Source organism: Amphibalanus amphitrite, unplaced genomic scaffold (genome assembly GCF_019059575.1).
Source record: "Amphibalanus amphitrite isolate SeventyFive unplaced genomic scaffold, NRLGWU_Aamphi_draft 000535F_arrow, whole genome shotgun sequence".
Classification (NCBI taxonomy): Eukaryota; Metazoa; Arthropoda; class Thecostraca; order Balanomorpha; family Balanidae; genus Amphibalanus; species Amphibalanus amphitrite.
Window position 1 is genome coordinate 429,888 of NW_024882029.1, and position 18,176 is coordinate 448,063.

An 18,176-nucleotide genomic window follows, 5' to 3' on the forward strand; every position below is an offset into this window, starting at 1 on the left:
TTAATTTTAAAATATTAAAATATGAATAATCATATTTGTGTGGCTCATTTACGGCTATTTTGTTAAATTTTACTGTTAACGTCACTCATCAAAGCTTTCTTCATTTTCCGCTGGTTGTTAATTCAATACTGCCTCGTGGGTAGCAAGTGGGTGACAGTTTCCATCGTGCGTTTCATGTTTCAGGATTACAAGGTATTTTGATTAGATTCGTTGGATTTTTTCATAAAATTATTATTGCCTGCATAATTTGAGCCCATGCTGATGGCTTGAGTATCAGTATTACATCTGTCTGTGCCTTATACTGCGGTATCAACAGAGCTCTGGCTCAAAAATTTCCGGCTTCAATCATGATTCATGACATCTCAATTTCGATTTTAAAGGAATTGGAATGGTTGAGCTGCTTGGTTCCTAGCTAGCTAAGTAAAGGCAATTTTCCGGATTAAAAGTAGCATTCTGAAAGGATGAATTGGTGGTAACCAATTTATAATCTGCCGCCTTGAGTATCTGGAAAATGGAGCTTTTTACGCAGCGTCACAGATCATTGATCAAGATGCTTCACTCGGCAGTCGGCACCCTACCACAGCAAAATCGCCTATACCCAGTTGCCCAATAGTAGTTTGAGCCTCAATTTAAATGTGCGCTGTGTGCACACAGCACAAGCCACAAGTGGATAACAATAAGGCATCCACCTGGTAGTTTAGTGGCAGTGAATTCATACCTACCTAATTGATATAGTCACTGTGGTGCTTAATACTTTGTGGTCAAGCTTTTGGGGACCTCCATAAGTTTACTTTGCTTAACCCACTTTCCTGTATTGAGTTAGTTCACTTAGTTGGCAATTTGGTCTTCGCAGGGAGTCATTTTTGATATCAATATGGTAGGACTATTTTGATTCTGCCAGTTACCTGATAATCATTAAATCAATTTTCATTTCAATAATTGTTGAAGTTGATGCCATTGCCAAATGCCAGCAAGGTCTGGTGGGGGCTCCTCAGCGTCAGTCGCTTTAAGCACAGCTGCTTAGAAAGACATGAGGGTCCCGGTCCATACCAGCCACTCTTTTATTTATTTGAACTTCTTCTAATGCATCACTCTCCAACCTATTCCTCCACTCTAGGGCATGTCAATTGTCAAATGGCATATATAACAAGTAACTTTTGGAAAGTGTACACCAAAGTTGATTTTGTCCTCCCAACCTAAAATCTCTGACAATGTCTATGTTATGAGTATGCATTGTAGTTAGATGGTGATAATGTCCAGCAGGCAGCATCCTAAGTACTTGGTTTAGTGTGGTTTCTTCTCTCATATATTATAAAATTACATAGAATGTTAGACATTACACAGTAACCTGAGCCAATGTTTCAGAGCACCTGATCCCACCAGCACTCGAGCTATGAAGATTGAGGAGGTCAAAAGCACCACCAAGGCTCAGCGTGTCTCCAGTCACAGCCATGTCAAGGGACTGGGCTTGAATGAGGCTGGTCATGCCGTCTCATGTGCTGCAGGTCTTGTGGGGCAGGAGGATGCACGGGAGGTGAGAGAGATGATTTTTCTACCTTCTGCGTGACTTGTTTGAGTTGGACATGCTGCCTCTACAAGACCCCTATTATGTAATTTTCTAACACTGCCATTTGTACACAGGCCTGTGGCATTATTGTGGACCTGATCAAGTCAAAGCGGATGGCGGGCAGGGGTATTCTACTGGTCGGCCCGCCGGGTACCGGTAAAACCGCAGTTGCGCTGGCTGTGTCGCAGGAGCTCGGATCAAAGGTGAGCGCGACACAGCGGTCCCCGCCGCTTACACTTGTAGCTAGTGTGATGAATTTGAAACCATAATTGTCTCGGAAATGACGATCGTAAGTCCTGGTTCACGGAGAGTCTGAGAGTTGCGTCGCGCTGCATGTGCGCTTTTTATTCCTATGACAGCGCACTTGGTTTGTAGAGTGATACGTCCCCATGCCGACGGTGAATCCGTCCGATGAACCGGCCGTGGTCCTTTGCCGCTCACCGCTGTCGCGCCACTCGGCAGGTACCGTTCTGCCCTATGGTCGGCTCCGAAGTGTTTAGCTCTGAGATCAAGAAGACTGAGGTGCTGATGGAAAACTTCCGGCGCGCCATCGGCCTTCGCATCAAAGAGATGAAGGAGGTGTATGAGGGCGAGGTGACCGAGCTGTCCCCGCAGGAGACCGAGAACCCCATGGGAGGTGAGTGGAAAGAAACCGATAACCCCATGGGGCGTAAGTGCCGATTGGAGGGTGGAGAAGGTGGAGCCCCATGGTAGTGGAGAAGGGAGACTGCTGCGAACCCCAAGAGCGTTGAAATGATGTAATGTAGCCCCCGTTGGTAACGGCATGGATGAGATAATAATGGATTGGTGTCTTCACAGTTTTTGGCGACATTGAGCTCAGGCCTGCCATCTAGCGGGAGAATTATCGTAAGTTAGGAGCAAGCCGAGTGAACGCCGCTGATTAGCATTGTGACACACGGGAGTGTGGTGCAGTAGCAGGCTTGTTGTGCAATTTTTCAAAAGGTTATGTCTTTATGTGTCAGTAAAAGCGAAGAAATTAATAGATTTATGTGCAGGGTTAGTAAGAAGATAAGCAGTTCCATGTCATTTCCTCATTAAATCGTGAAACAGGGAGTTATTGGAGACTTCGCCAGCACGTGTCGTTTTCGCTATTTTTCACATGAGTCGTTACTTGGCCTAAATCAAACAAATTGTCCGATCAAAGAACAAATCGAACGTAAGTACTATCTATAAGTCTAATGAAAAACTTAAACGGAACTGCTAACGTCATTGCCGCTCAATATGTCATTCAAGACGCTCTATGAAAAGGACCCAACCAGTGCTGCGTAGTCGATGAAATTTCAGTGACTCTGGCTCCAACTCCGATTCTGGTATCCAAATATCGACTCCGACTCCTCGGGCAGAACTGTCAATTCACACAGACTCTGACTCTGACTCCGACTCTGCAGACCTGGTAAGTCTGTGGAGTCCATGACGTTTCGGTGACGTTCGACTCATACTCCGACTACAGCTTTTAAAAATCAACCGACTCCGAGTCGGAACAGAACCGCTGGCTCTGACTACAACTCCGCAGCCCTGGCCCAAGATAGCCGCCTAAAACAACTTTGACGTGTGATCTTCTTCGTACATTGTTAATGTTATTTCAAACAACGAGTGGAAAAGGGAGACGAAGCCTTCACAAACAGGGATCTCCTGTTGCGGGTCAATCAGCTGCTGGAATAGAAAGGCATAAACACCACGCATCTCTTTTCATCGTTTTCCTAACGACTCTGCACCAATGTAAGCACTGATCAATTCAGTGCGAGCATCGATGTGACATTTGTGTACCAAGTTTGAGTGTTATCCGCCCAGCCGTTCTTGAGATATGGAAGCGGCACCCCGCACGTGTGCACGTGCAGTAGCACCCCCATAGTGACACATGGAAATGCATTGGCCACTGGGTGCCTAACAATTGACGAAGTTTTACTGTAATGGGCCCAGCCATTGCGGAGTTACTTTATGTGGAACAATTTCGACACCCCTAAGTTGGCACGTGGCACGTGCCGTAACATTAAAGGGACCCTCCCACCTTAACATTAGATTTGAGTTGAGATAGCCAAAATGGGGTCCCTGGCTCACAATTACCGGTTTCGGCACTCACAACATCGAGAAATGCCTTAAATCGGAAATATTGAATTTTAAAATTGCAGCATTTTGATTCAGAGGGGCTAATGCTTAGGAATACCCCTCTGAATGTGTGACGTCAGCGCAGATATCTAACGATTTTTAAATGTTTGACTAAAATGTTTTGTAGCATGCGGTGGTATATGCTATTTGCGCGCAGCATCTGCCGCAAACGCCGCACTTCTAAAATAAAGTCGCTAGAAACAGCGGAGATCCCTAAAAAGTAAACAAAAGTAAAAGTCTAATATCTTGAAAACGGGTGAATATTTTTCGGTGAAATTTGGTAGATATTCGTCCTCGCTCTTTCTGAACCGAGCGACATCACTTTCATGCCAATTCATAAACTTTTTTGAAGGTGGGAGGGTCCCTTTAACTAAGATGAAGAAAATCGGGCGAAATTCGGAGAAGAAGGAATAAGCCTACCAAATATGTATGACATATTGTCAAACTGCTGTACCATTGCGAGTAAATGACCATATAAAAGGTCGTACAAGCCGATGGGACTGGGTGTTTCAATGCACACCGTCTTACGCATTTTATTTTCGGTATTACCTAAAGACTGCTTGATGTTTTTGGCTTTCAAGTATTTAAGACCTTTTTTGTCGTCTCAGGTCCAGTAAGATTACCTCCAACTCGTGGGAATATGCACTTCAAGCCAACTAACACACCACACCCACGTGTGTCATAATGCTGAGAGATGGCGTTCACTCGGCTTGCTCCTAACTGACGACAATTCTCTCGCTAGATGGCAGGCCTGATCCCAATGTCGCGGATCCCAATGTTAATTTTCACGAGACACCAATCCAGTGTTATATCATCCATGGTAACGGTAATGTTTGTAGACCCAAAAAGTTACGACAAGTCAATGACGTGAAGCCTTGTACCGCTGGAAATAAGTGTGGAAACCCCATACGGAAAGTCCCGTACTGCTGGCCAACCGTTTCATATCAATCGATCCGGCCTGGAGATAAGCTACCAAGATATTTAGTGGCATTATGCCGTGATAGTCCTTTTACTATATGACCCATTAATCGTTCGTTAGTACCGTTCATCGGCTGCCTCACTTTTCTAGTCTCGATTTTACCCGCAGTCGCTCCTCCGTACCCAGACCACTCGCCTGCCCCGTTTATCCGCTTGTTCGCCCATTCGTTACGTCGGTTACCCGTTTGATTTACCCATCCGTCCCCCGCCACTCGGCTTTGTCCAGGATACGGCAAAACAATCAGCTCTGTGGTGATCGGATTGAAGACGGCCAAGGGCACCAAGCAGCTGAAGCTGGACCCCTCCATCTACGAGTCGCTTCAGAAGGAGAAGGTGGAGGTCGGCGACGTCATCTACATCGAGGCCAACAGCGGCTCGGTGAAGCGCCAGGGACGCAGTGACACGTTCGCGTCAGAGTATGACCTGGAGGTGAGCGGGGATGGGATAGTGGTGGTCAAGATTACTTTACTACTCAGGTTGGTTCACTCAAGATTCCTTTACTACTCAGGTTGGTTCACTAGGGAAATAAAGGCGCCGTGGTGACGTTATCAGGGGAAATCCTTCACATTCAAATGAATGGGTAATTTGAGTTGCTGATTTTGGCTCGATATAGTCCTACTTTTTTAGTTTCAGTCCCATTTATCGTAATGAGGCGAATTCGTTGTTACATTGGTACATCTTTTGATGACATATAAGCCTTGATTTTTTATCCAGCTTGCCCGAAAGATGATGAAATTTGCATGCATGCCTATGGGTAAGGGAGATTCTGCCGCCGTGGTGACGTCACGGTAAAGGGATTCTGGAGCTCGTGAACGGGGGCTGGGTTCACTAGGGAAATAAAGGCGCCGTAGCTACGTCACGGATTTGGTAGCAATCTGGTAGCAATTTTTGCAGACATCAATGGCGCACGTGTTGTTTGATCGTCGCCAATACTATTTTACTGCACTATTTTGTTATTTCACTGCAATGTATTGTACATTACATTTGAAAATTAAAATAAAGAAATATTCGTAACCCAGCAAGTCAGTTATTCTTTGAGGCAGCACTCTGTCAGCATTGAGCCTTCAGAATGTGTTATTTGATAGACTTTCCCACATTTTCTACTCTTGTGGAAAACTTTCTTAGTCATCAAAAATGTATGCACTTATGAATAATTAGAACTTCATTTTCAAAGTTTTATAGAAATAAGATTTCACATTACATTATCATAAGGCTACCTGTCCATTTCGTCCAACCAATTAAATATTTATCCAGCAGAAGGCAGGTACCTCTGAGAAGGTACTGATATCTCTTATCTACACCAATATTTCAGGAAAATGACAGAGACTGAGAAGCTATTAAAACTCCATCGTATGAAAGGGATGTTATGGCTTATGCACATTGAAAAACATCAGATAATGCTTTTGAACCATCTCATTCACCAGCACACATCAATCCGGCTCCTGGCTTCTGTCAAGGAAACATTCCAAAATAATGCATTATTTTATTTCATTGACCACCTTGCAAAAGACAAACAGCAAACACATCACCACCAAAAACAAAAATAGTCAACAGGTAGGTACTAGCTGATCTAGCCGTGCTGTGTCATGTGCCTTTGAAAAACTTGAGCAGTCAGGGTTGAATAAACACCCCAAACTTAGCCATTCATGCATGAACAAGTGCAAATTCTGGTCGAGCATTTTAATAAAAATGAAACTAACAGCATTGTAGGTTACAATTATAAAAAAGACAATTACAAAAAAAACAGCAGAGCTTACTCTACAAGGCATAACCATTAATTTTATAACTGACATCCAAATTCGCATCTCCGAAGTTTAACCCACCTACCAGCCACCTGCACATTTCTGCGCACATGTGCTGCGCAGTGTGCACAGTCACTACACTTTACACAATTATGAGAATTAAAATAGTTTTAAACAATCAAGCAAGTCAGGACCGGTATGCAGATTCACAAGTTCTCTCAACATCTTCAATTACCAACAATCAAGAGCACCTTGTGATCTCAGTAACTCCGCAGATCCATCTTCTGTTTTCCATTTTCAGTTTTCAATTGAAATATAAGTTCCATCTGGGAGACACATGTTGCATCATTATGTTTTAACAATTATTATGCTTGAACTTTTGATTTTTCATGTGAACTTCACTTCAAAAGTTGATTCAATATATAAAGTTCATATAATTTGTATAATGCTACGATCACGGCGCACCAAATCACAGATAACTTGAAAATAACCAAGCAAAAGCCACATTCTTCAGCAAACTATGAGAGCTATCTGATCCATGCTGCGTTGAAATAATTGAAAATCGCCAAAATCAGTCAAAATATGACAATTAAATTAATATAAACTTCACAAAACTCTGATTTGTGAGGCAATGCGCAACAGAAATGCGAGGGAATATGGTAGTAATCTGGTAGCAATTATGAAGGATTTCCCCTGTCGCTGATGAAAAAACACTTGAAACAAATTTTTCAACGCAGAGGAAATCCTTCATTATGAGTTGCAGGGACCATTTGATTGGCCCATTTTAGATAAATAAAGGCCGAATGTTTCGATTTCAACCCCATTTAAATCCATTGGCTTAGTGGTACGTCTTTTGAACACATGTAGGCCTTAGATTTCTCCTTAGCCCGCCTCAAACACACCATGCTTTGCATGCATTTCTATGGGTGAAGGAAAATTCATGCGCCGTGATGACGTCACGGTAAAGGAGTTCTGAAGCTCGTGAACGGTAGTAAAGTAATCTTGCGTGAACGGGGGCTGGTGGTGGTGGTGGGTCGAGAAGAAGTTTGGGTACTAAAGTGAATGAGCTGATGCGTATTGTGTTGCTATTTTTTCATTTTGCGTAATTGTGGAAAGAGAATGCGATGTTCCATTGACTTAATAGTTGAATTCTAAGAGACTTTTGGACGGCTGCTGTTTGGGACGCGACCCAAAGCCAAATAAATATCATCGGGGCTGGTTGTCATTGTCCTTTCCCATCCTTCGTGGTGTCTCTGATTTCCTTCTTGTATGTCCCGATGCTGCTGCGCTGCACCCCTCACCCAACTATGCAGTTCAATGACACATTTCCCCCTCTTCAGGCAGAGGAGTACGTACCGCTACCCAAGGGTGACGTGCACAAGAAGAAGGAGGTGATCCAGGACGTCACTCTGCACGATCTGGACGTGGCGAACGCCAGGCCCCAGGGCGGCCAGGACATTCTCTCCATGATGGGACAGCTGATGAAACCCAAGAAGACCGAGATCACAGGTGAGGCCGGAACCGGGGCTTGGCGGCAAAAGGGGTTCGTTTGAAGGGATACGGTGGGGTACAGGTGTGATATGTTGCTGGTTAGGTAAACTAGGTACTAGATAGGTGACCAAGTATTCCCAGTGCAATCTGATTGGAGTGGTTATGTGAGATTTGGAGTCGACCGGGAAGCCTGATCGATAGGTAGATGGGCTGCATTGGCAGGAAAGATTGTCGTATCGGTGGGTGCTTTTGATTTACAGAAAATTTGATAGAGCTGGGAAGCTTTTGGTCTCCTAATCCGTCACTGTTCACGCGATCCTTTCCTAATAAGCTGTCCCCATCCGACAGACAAGCTCCGACGTGAGATCAACAAGGTGGTCAACAAGTATATCGACGAGGGTATCGCCGAGCTGGTGCCCGGCGTCCTGTTCGTCGACGAGGTCCACATGCTGGATATCGAGTGTTTCACCTACCTGCACCGGGCGCTGGAGATGACCATCGCGCCCATCGTCATCTTCGCCACCAACCGAGGCAACTGCGCCGTCAGGTGAGAAAACTTGGGTGTGGATGTAGTCGCTTTTGTTTCGAGAAATGCTAAGGTTGACCGCGCTGGACGGTGCACATAATGCAGCAATCCACGTGGAACTGATCCTGAGACGGCTGAGGCCTGAGACAGCAAATGACGGTGACGGGGATCCGACATGGTTCGTGGCTATCTCTGGATATATGGGCAATATATGAGCAGGGTTAGTGAAAGCTATTTAATTGTGTCGAGAAACGTGACAAGGACTGACGACTGCCTGACCGTGTCTGACCAACCCTGTGCTGACTGCCCCATCAACACAAGGTTATCGCCTGCTTTGTGTAATTATCAGTGTCATGATCGAGTGGTGCGATCTTGTCGCCCCATCTGACCTCCCCCCTCCTCTCCCTCAGGGGCTGCGAGGACGTGGTGGCGCCGCACGGGATCCCGCTGGACCTGCTGGACCGGCTGCTGATCGTGCGCACGCTGCCCTACTCGCAGGAGGAGATGGTGAAGATCATCCAGATCCGCGCGCAGGCCGAGGGCCTCACGGTGGAGCCGGCTGCGCTGCAGGCGTTCGGCCAGGTGGGCGCCGACACCACGCTCAGGTACGCCGTCCAGCTGCTCACGCCCGCCAACCTCACCGCCAAGGTGAACGGCAGGTCCACCATCACGGCTGACGATCTCAAGGAGGTGTCCGAGCTCTTCCACGACGCCAAGGCGTCGGCCAAGGTGCTGGCGGCCAACAGTGACAAGTTTATGAAGTGATTAGGGAGGTAGGACGGGTCATTCAGGGCCCTCGGGCCACATTGGTGCATCTCAAGTCATCGTTCAATTATGCTTGCTTTGTCGCTCATTCCATGCTGTTCCAAGACAATATATTGGAAATTGATCTGGCTCTGTGCTAAGGGTACCCGACAAACCTATCGATAAGTTTTATTTTCTTCCCAGTCTCCCAATGCTGCAAATGAATATCCTCAATGCGCTGGTGCGCCCCGCCACACCAAGCCATTAGCATCATTATCATCGTGAATGGGTAGAGGTGGTGTTGTGGTGTGTCAGTGTTGGTGGGTGATTGGATTGCCTGATAGTCTTCTTCGCTATGACCCAGTGTAAAACGACGATAAAGATTTGGCAGCGGTGGGATTCGAACCCACGCCTCCGAAGAGACTGGTGCCTTAAACCAGCGCCTTAGACCGCTCGGCCACGCTACCAGATGGTCGTGAGTGATTCAATAGCGGTTCTGTATAGTGGACGTTACTGCTGGTTGTACATAGAGCTGCTGGTTTTTAGTGCCGAGCGGGCACATTTATTCACCACTGAAGCTGCGCCACTGCATAGGGGCGAAAATTGAATCGCACGTGCCACGTGCCACGAGGTTTTAAGCGAGTAGCGACCGATGCCATCAGGTAGATCGCTTGCGGGAGCCTATACCCTGAACTTACGGAAATTGAGCGATTCGTCTAAGCCCCTGTCAAGTTGTACTGATTCGCTGCCAGCCATGCAAAACATAGCCCGGAGAAGGACCGCTCCGGTTGTTTTTCAATAGAAAAACACAATTCTAACGAATAGTGTTTGTCTTTTCAAACAACCTGCGGTTATGCCCAGCAGGGGCGGATCCAAGGGGGGGGGGGTCACATGGGTTATGCCCCCCCCCTTGAGGCCCGGGGGCCCAAAGACCTGCCAGGGGCACCACCGGCCTATCAGGGGTATCACAGTCCTGACAGGGGCACCACAGGACCGCCAGGGGCACCACAGGCCTAGCAGGGACACCACGGGCCTGGTGCCCGTGGGCCCTGACAGGACTGTAACGCCCCTGACAAGCCTGAAGTGTCCCCGGCAGGCACGTGGTGCCCCTGACAGGCTTGTAATGCCCCTGGAAGGACTGTGGTGCCCCTGGGCCCTGACAAGCTTGAGGTGCCCCTGACAGGCCAGTGGTGCCCTTGCTAGGCCTGTGGTGCCCTTGCTAGGCCTCTGGTGCCCCTGACAGGCTTGTAATGCCCCTGGAAGGACTGTGGTGCCCCTGGGCCCTGACAAGCTTGAGGTGCCCCTGACAGGCCAGTGGTGCCCTTGCTAGGCCTGTAGTGCCCCTGGCAGGCCTCTGGTGCCCCTGCTACCCCTGCGCCCGGAGGGGACTATGGTGTCCCTGAAAAGCCTGAAGTGCCCCTCTCGACAGGCCCGTGGTGCCCCTGGGCTCTGACAGGCCCAAGTTACCCCTGCGAGGTCGGTGGTGCTCCTGGCAGGCCTCTGGTGCCCCTGGCAGGTCTGAGGTGCCCCTGGCAGGCCTGTGGTGCCCCTGGCAGGCCTGTGTTGACTGGTGCCCCTGCTAGGCCGCTGGTGCCCCTCACAGGCCTGCGGTGCCCCTGGAAGGACTGTGGTGCCCCTGCCCCTAGGGGTGCTCATGGGCCCAACAGGCCCGTTGTGCCCCTTCCTGTCGTGTATACTTGCTAGACCTGTGGTGCCCCTGCTTCCTGGCGGGCCTGTGGCGCCCCTACAAGGCCGTCCCAGTAAACATGCCGACGTCGGCCCGACGTCGGCCGACGTCGGGGTGACGTCGGCAACTCGGCATCAGCATGCCGACGTCGGCCCGACGTCGGTCCAACCTCGGCACGACGTCGGCTGGATGTCGTATATGCCCGCATGTTCCGACGTCCAGCCGAGGTCCAGCCGACGTCGGGCCGACGTCGGACCGAGATCAATTGCTGAGGTCCAGCCGACGTCGGGCCGACGTCGGGGCGACGTCGGACCGACATCGGCCGCTGTTTTGACCGTTAAAATAATATAAAATACATGTTTCATGTTTCATAAAGAGCTTCTGTATTCAAAATATCCTCAGGAAACTCAAATCTTCCTCCACGCCGCAACCCCGTGATCCGGACTGGACGGGAAACTTTATCCCATTTGGGATGGCCCGTAAGCCGAGCTCGCCCGTAGCCGGGTGGGGTGAGTGCTTGGGGGCTGCTCGGCCTATCCTTTGGTCAGGCTCAGCCCCGGCAACTCACCAGGGCCGGGCCCAGTTCATATAGAAAGGCCAGTCGGCAAGTGTCACTTTGCCAAAGTGCCACTTATCAAAGGGACACTTTGGGAAACGTTGGTGCAGGTGTGTAAGAGTGGCTATATGAACCCATTGTGGGGTCGCCCTTTCCAATAAGTGGCACGTAACAGCAATGGGACCAGGGACTCTATATGAACTGGACCCAGGGTGCTCGCCAAGAAGACCAATGTCTCCATCCTATGATCTTTCCGGCTTTGAAATGGTCTTGTCAGACCGAAAGGGCATAACCCAACAAAACAAACCTGATTCGTTAGCTGGCTGCGTGGTGTAGTGGTTAGCGCACTGACCTCGCGTTCGAAAGACACGGGGTTCGAATCCCATCGCCGGCTGATGGTTTTGGCGTGTTGTCCCAGTAAACATGCCGACGTCGGCGACTGGGGGGCTCGAATCCCGCCGCCGGTTGATATTTTTGGCGCGTTGTCCCAATAAACATGCCGACGTCGGCCCCGTCGGTCCAACGACAAAGGATCTCGTCAACCTCGGCAAACGATCTCGGCCCGACGTCGGCTCGACGTCGGCTGGACTTCGGCTGGACGTCGGAACATGCGGGCATATCCGACGTCCAGCCGATGTCGGGACGAGGTTGAACCGACGTTGGGCCGACGTCGGGCCGAGCCTCGGCCCGACGTCGGGCCGACGTCGTCATGTTTACTGGGGTAGGTGCCCCTGACAGGTTTGTGGTGTCCCTGGAAGGACTTTGGTGCCCCTGACAAGCCTGAAGTGTCAAGGACAGACCCTTTAGACGCCAGGGTCAAGTTCGTCGGACTGACAACGATTTGCTTACCTGATAACGTTCCTGGTAAGTACTCACTACTCAGCGTCCACAACATATATACCCGTAACATATACACATAGCACATTCATATACTTGCTTACAATTGGTTTAATGTGGTTGTGGCTAAGAGTTAAGATACTGACTAAAAATAAAAAATAAAAATAAAAAACTGAAAATGGGGGCACCACCAAAATGAAGTGGACGAAATCCGTTGAGTTTTTAATTTTGGGTATAGGTAGGGGCACCACTTCGATTCATGACCCTCCCTTGGAGTTTTCCTGGATCCGCCCCTGATGCCCAGTGAGTCAGTGGCCTCTCTGACTGCTGACAGGCAGGTCCCAACCCACAGTCTGCCAGTCGATCCTCCCCCGGTGACCGTTTGAGGGACCGGATGGCCTGTCTCACCGGCCGCCGTTCTGATGCAAGCATGCCCCGCAGGTGGCCAGACGTGGTCATTGGTCAACCGCTTTGCCGTGCAAAGGCAAAAACTGCTATGTTGGGTCAGGGGCTGGGTGACCCAACACAGTAGTTTTAGCCCCTGCACGGCAGCGTTGCTAAGCTGACGTAGGGAAACAAATTAAGCATATAAATCATATAATATCGGCATATTAGGTGTCATGCTCTCTTTCGAAATTCGACAGGCCTGTCTTGGTTGTTTGTTTTGTCAGGGTTAGGCTCCTTCAGTCTGACGAGATCATTTCAAGGCCGGAAGGATGAAAGGAATTGAGGGGAGACATTGGTCTGAGCGAGCACCCTGGTGAGTCCCCGGGGCTGAGCCCGTCCAGAGAGGACAGGCGGACCAGCCCCCTGACACTCACTACACCCGGCTACGAGCGTGCTCTTACGGACATTCCCACATGGGATAAAGTTGCCCATCTAGCCCGGCACGGGAGGCTGAGGTATGTAGGAGATATACCCTGTGTAGGAGAACGATTCGAAGGTCCTGGGGATGGAAACGACACGGAACGGTGTTCATCAAGTCTCTTCTGTCGGAAGGTTCTATCGAGACGGTCACTTCATGTGTAGGTAGAAGGGAGGTCTCACCACAAGATGCTGCTTATTGGATAAGCAGATCTTTCAGTGTCCGACATCTATTCGGTCTTGGCCTAGATCCTCGTTTAGCTATTCTTTTTCTATGCCCATTCCCTACCGCTATTGTTTCTTTTCCAGTTGAGGCGCCCTTTTATTTTATTTCCATCATCATGTCAGCCTCTGTTGTTGGCTATATAGATGGCAATGACCGATATGCAGCGGTCTCCGTACCGTATCTACCTAACAGTTGCCATAATCATAACAGTTGCCTCGGTGGGTGACGCACCCTCTTTAAGAGCCCGGACTGGTGTATGCTCCTGGCATCAGTCGTGTGCTTCTAGTATATGGCACGATATCAGCTAGTGGATCTGCTTCGAAATCAGGTATCTGCTGTCACACGTGGTCATTGGTCAGTGCCCAAGGCCATAGAGTGGGTGGTTACCTTAGCTCACGCCTCACTGGTCGTGATACAGTGAATAGTAACCTGAAACTGAAACGAGTCAGCTTTTATCAACTGTATGTCATCATATGAACGGTTTCACAATTGTATTGAACAGAACAAGACAGAGGGCAGCGGCTCTGGTGATAGCCAATGACACCTCCGACCGACAGCGGCACCTTCGTCCAAACGCGGACAACTCTGAGATGAGATGAAGGAACAACGGACTGCCGACTACGACCCACGCGATCGGAACTGAGCGGACAAAAGCAGCGTGGCGCTATGACAGTGATGGCTTGTGACAATGGCTACACTAACACAGGAATCTCCCCGCAAGGATTTCACTGCAGCTGAACATGCGCCACGGAGCAGGGCGCCCGGCCGCTGAAGAACAGCTTGGTCAGCATCCAGTCCTCGACGGCCTGCGGCGAGAGGGCCAGCTGACCGGCGGGGGACACCTGGTGCCAGCAGGGGCAGCCGGCCGGCTCGGCGGCCGCCCACTCCAGCAGACCGCCGCCGCCGCCGGGGGGAGCAGGGGGACAGGCGGCGCCGGGCAGCGTCCACCGACTGGCCGCTGAGCCCTGACACGTCACCTGCCGCAGAACAGAGCGCTGGTGTCAGCTGAGGCGAACCAGAATGGAAATACACAGAAAATGAGGCGTATTTACTACAGGGAAAAGGTAGCGTATAAGACGAAGATGTCTGCTGCATACATTTTAGACGGTGCTCCGACTACGATCTAAATGTCGTCTTTAGCTTATACGGGTGATTCCCGGGTCTGACTGATTCGCGACCCATGACCTTTGCCACTGACTGGCCCATGACCTGTGACCTTTACCCACTAACTGAACCGTGACCCGTGACCTTTGTCTCCTGACTGACCTGTGACGCCGTGCCGTGTGGCTGACAGCCCGCCGGTTCCGAGCACGTCTGTCCCGGCTGCGGTCGGGCCGCCGTCACGGCTCCGTCAGCTGCCGGCGGTGGCTGGACCGTGTCGACCGACTGGCTCACTGGTCCTGTGGACACCTCCGACACCTGTCTGGTGGCCGGCGGCTGCGACAGAGGCCCCGAGGAGGTCAGTGGACACGGCCGGACCGCGTTACTGTAGCTCGGAGGCGCCCCGCAGCAGCGGCAGGCCGTCCCCGTCCCGACCGGGGCCGGCTCGGTCTGCACAGAACCCTCGGCCGTGCGCGCAGGGAAGGTGCGCGCGTTACGGGCGTTGTCCAGGTGGTAGCGTAGCTTTCGGATGGACTTCTTGCTGTTCTCGAGCTTTAGTTCGAGACATTTCATGGCAGACACCATGGTTTGGTAGCGACTGTCCATTTCTTCCGCCTTGGTGTGTTGTTTGGCAAGTCGGTGTTTTTGCTCAGTGCATATTTCAGATAGCTGTTTGTTTGCGAGGCAGATCTTTTTCATTTTGTCCCTCAATTCAGAAACATGTTCGTTTTGCGATTCTTCCACTTCTCTGAGCTTCTGTCGGAGATTTTCCACCTCTTTGGCCAGTCGCGTGTTTTCCTGTGTGAAGAGCCACCTCTCTCGGATCAGGTGGTGCACCTGGCTCTCCTGCTCCTTCACCACGTCCGCGAGCTCGTCTCGGTGGCGGCACGCCTCGCTGAACTGTTTGACGATCAGTGCAATCTTCTCCTTGTCGTCCTCGGCGAGGTCGGCCAGTCGCGGCGTGCCCCGTACCGGGGACCATTTTCCGGGGGAGCGGCGCGGCGCTGACACTGTTCGCTGTGATCGAGGCGATAATGCCATGGCTTTAGTGGGTTGCTAAGCTTGAGCATTCGTTCCCGGAATTTCAATGAAAGGGTATGGAGACTTTCGCTCTGTTAGCATCACGAATTATATTGGTTGCTTCGCCGTCCCTTACTGAATGCGAATGAGCTATCAAAGTTTCATGTGGAATGCTTTGCCGAGTTATGTCTGTCATTCCACGTGTCATGTGAAAGAAAAGTACTTAGGTAGAAACATTTCGAAGATAATTAATGAATGGACGCGCAAACATTGTGCATAACTGTCCCAAAAATGAAAAATATCGAGCACAACACTGGTATCTGTATTTTTCCAAAAACAAAATAAAAAACAGGGCATCACAAACGGCAATGAAACATGACGAAACTTTGAGCACTCTCGTGACTACGTGGCCCTGGGTCATCTACTTTATTGTATTTTATCGCTTCAATTGGCATTGGAGATCAGAAAAGTTCCATACTGGGGTCGATATAGTTATGTTTTAGGACCTTGGATATAGTAGCCCTCGCATTGCTATCAAGCGATAAGCGATACAAGCATATGTGGACGATTTCATTTATCCCTCATCTAAAGCTTCTACCTCACCATCATAGTCGCGCTCATGTCCGAACATAGGTACTGCATTTCGAAAATACGGCATAATACATGACTTATGACTCATGACACAATACACCGGCCAACATGATGACAATCGACATAAAAATCTTACAGGACGGAATAAGTGACATCACCTTGGTGTCATCCATGATAACCGGATATCGTTCAGGCCGTAAGCAGTCTGACACATTGCACAAAGATTAGACTGCAATAAGGATTGCTACAATGGTGAAATCGTTGTAACGCGGTAATAGCAATTGATTGTGACAAAACATCCAACAAGTACGGCACGCAACATTCCGAAGATAGTCATTGAACAAAACGTCTCTGGTGGTGAGTACATCACAGCGAATTAGATATGTTTGAGGGCCTACATGATAACATTTACCCTTTAAACCTCAAGTGTGCATCATGCACAACATTTGTTGTGTAATGCGTAGGTATGTACATTCTTCAAGGCCGCCTACCGATTGTCCTCAAATCAAGTTGATTGCCTGCGAGATCGCTGGTATGCGAGATATAAAACGGAGACGTTTAGAATGCAACAACCTATATAGTTTGCAACTTTACAGTCCAGCTACAGCTCAACACGGCAATTGCCACCTCAGTTCGGTATAAAATGTTGCATCGAATTTCACACCTTGATCTCTACCCTCTTGCCGTGGCTTACGGTACAATTAGCCCCGGATTACCTTGGTCCGCTCCGCGACTAGCAAGTGCCACCTTCAACACACTTTCCTCACTTGACTGCTAACTAATACTGTCCTCGGACGCACACCTAATGTTTAATTGGACCGAATGCCTATGGTTTGATTCATTAATCGTTGGTCAATGCCGTGGCTGATCGGCATACCTGCCTCAGATCTGCTCTTTCTTACCCGATGCGAAGGTCAGATACCACAAAATCTTTCCAAAACTACAAAGTTTCATGGTCGATACAATCCACAATGTCTATCTCAAAGGTCACCGAAGGGTTGTGTTTGATTTACACACTTCCTCGGCAACCCATGCTTTACCAGCTGGTAGCACCGCCGGTTCTTTACACAGGTCGCACTACAAAGTCCTCCAGTCACATATAAAGCACACAATCACCGATTGTCTCAGCTCATACAGCTATCGCTGTCAATCGGCACCCTGGTCCTTTAACCCGCGCCCTGGTGGGGTCTGTTTATAACGCGACCTGGTGGGGGGGGGCTATTTTTTGCCCCCCCTCGTATCTCCGAAACTACTGGACGGATCCGAAAAATTCAAACGGCGTTCGAAAGGCCTGTCAAATTTGTTGAGGGAAACCAAATTTTATTGACCTCGGGGTCACCGATGACGTCACAGGTCAGGTCAAAGATGAAATGTTTCACCGTTCACGGGTCTTCTAGGGAATGCGCTATAACACCGAGAAAAACGCATTTTGTCGGGAATCAGCGATAGGGCGTCAGTTGCCTAGTAGATATGTTGCTGTTAGAGGTCACTGGTCATACCAGGTCAGGTCACAGGTCAGGTCACCAAAGGTCACCAAGGGTCACCACATGAACCCAACTTTACTAAGGTTATGCGATGCATGTTTTATGGCCAGTTTTTCATTTCCAACTCAATGGTGTTGGTTATAAGACCATCAGGTACGGTTTAGGTCACTTTCTGGTGGAGGTCAGGTCAAGGTCAGGTCAAAAAAGGTCAAATTTCAAAGTTAATATTTTTGCATAAAATGGGTATTGATTCGATGCAGCTCGTCACGGGGAGTCTAATGGTGGTCTTTGTTTTGCGCTACGAGGTCTAGAATTGCTGAAAATTGAGTTTGAAAATTTGACGTCATCAATTTTGAACAGTTTTTTCGCTATAACTTGGCCAAAAAAAGAGGTATCGATCTCAAATTTGGTATGTAGATAGAAGGCGGTAAGGACTATCACATATATTCCGGTTTTTTCGAAATTCAAAAAACTTTTTGGATTTTTCGGCTATTATATTCAAAAAATCTATTTTTTGATTTTTGGGGGTCAAAATCCAAAAATTTCAAAAATCCGAGATAGCAGTTTTGTAGCCCTGTTCATTCTACAGCTTTTATGTCTATATCATTTTTCTGTATTTGCAAAGCTATAGGCCT

The 18,176-nt window shown here is 49.1% G+C and overlaps 2 protein-coding genes and 1 non-coding gene across 4 annotated transcripts; 1 reads left to right on the forward strand and 2 right to left on the reverse strand.

Moving 5' to 3' along the window:
- Nucleotides 1–2: 2 nt before the first annotated feature.
- Nucleotides 3–9,320, forward strand: LOC122393443 (ruvB-like 1). Of its 2 annotated transcripts, none has more exons than XM_043389459.1 (8): nt 3–192; nt 1,366–1,534; nt 1,642–1,770; nt 2,030–2,204; nt 4,899–5,101; nt 7,755–7,923; nt 8,254–8,452; nt 8,842–9,320. In XM_043389459.1, exons 2-8 carry the CDS (start codon nt 1,394–1,396, stop codon nt 9,194–9,196), a joined length of 1,371 nt encoding a protein of 456 aa, XP_043245394.1. In that variant the 5' UTR covers nt 3–192; nt 1,366–1,393; the 3' UTR covers nt 9,197–9,320. The 2 variants fall into 2 exon arrangements, with proteins under 2 accessions (XP_043245394.1, XP_043245395.1); XM_043389460.1 differs by having other exon boundaries at nt 133–165.
- Nucleotides 9,321–9,560: 240 nt separating this feature from the next.
- Nucleotides 9,561–9,642, reverse strand: Trnal-aag. Its single transcript has one exon. It is a non-coding gene; the product is annotated as a tRNA-Leu (tRNA).
- Nucleotides 9,643–13,790: 4,148 nt separating this feature from the next.
- On the reverse strand, nt 13,791–15,870 carry LOC122393444. Its single transcript, XM_043389461.1, has 2 exons — nt 14,612–15,870; nt 13,791–14,322 (listed from the first exon to the last, which is right to left on the reverse strand). The coding sequence occupies exons 1-2, from the start codon at nt 15,485–15,487 to the stop codon at nt 14,071–14,073; spliced, it is 1,128 nt and encodes a 375-aa protein (XP_043245396.1). The 5' UTR covers nt 15,488–15,870; the 3' UTR covers nt 13,791–14,070.
- Between the last annotated feature and the right edge of the window lie 2,306 nt (nt 15,871–18,176).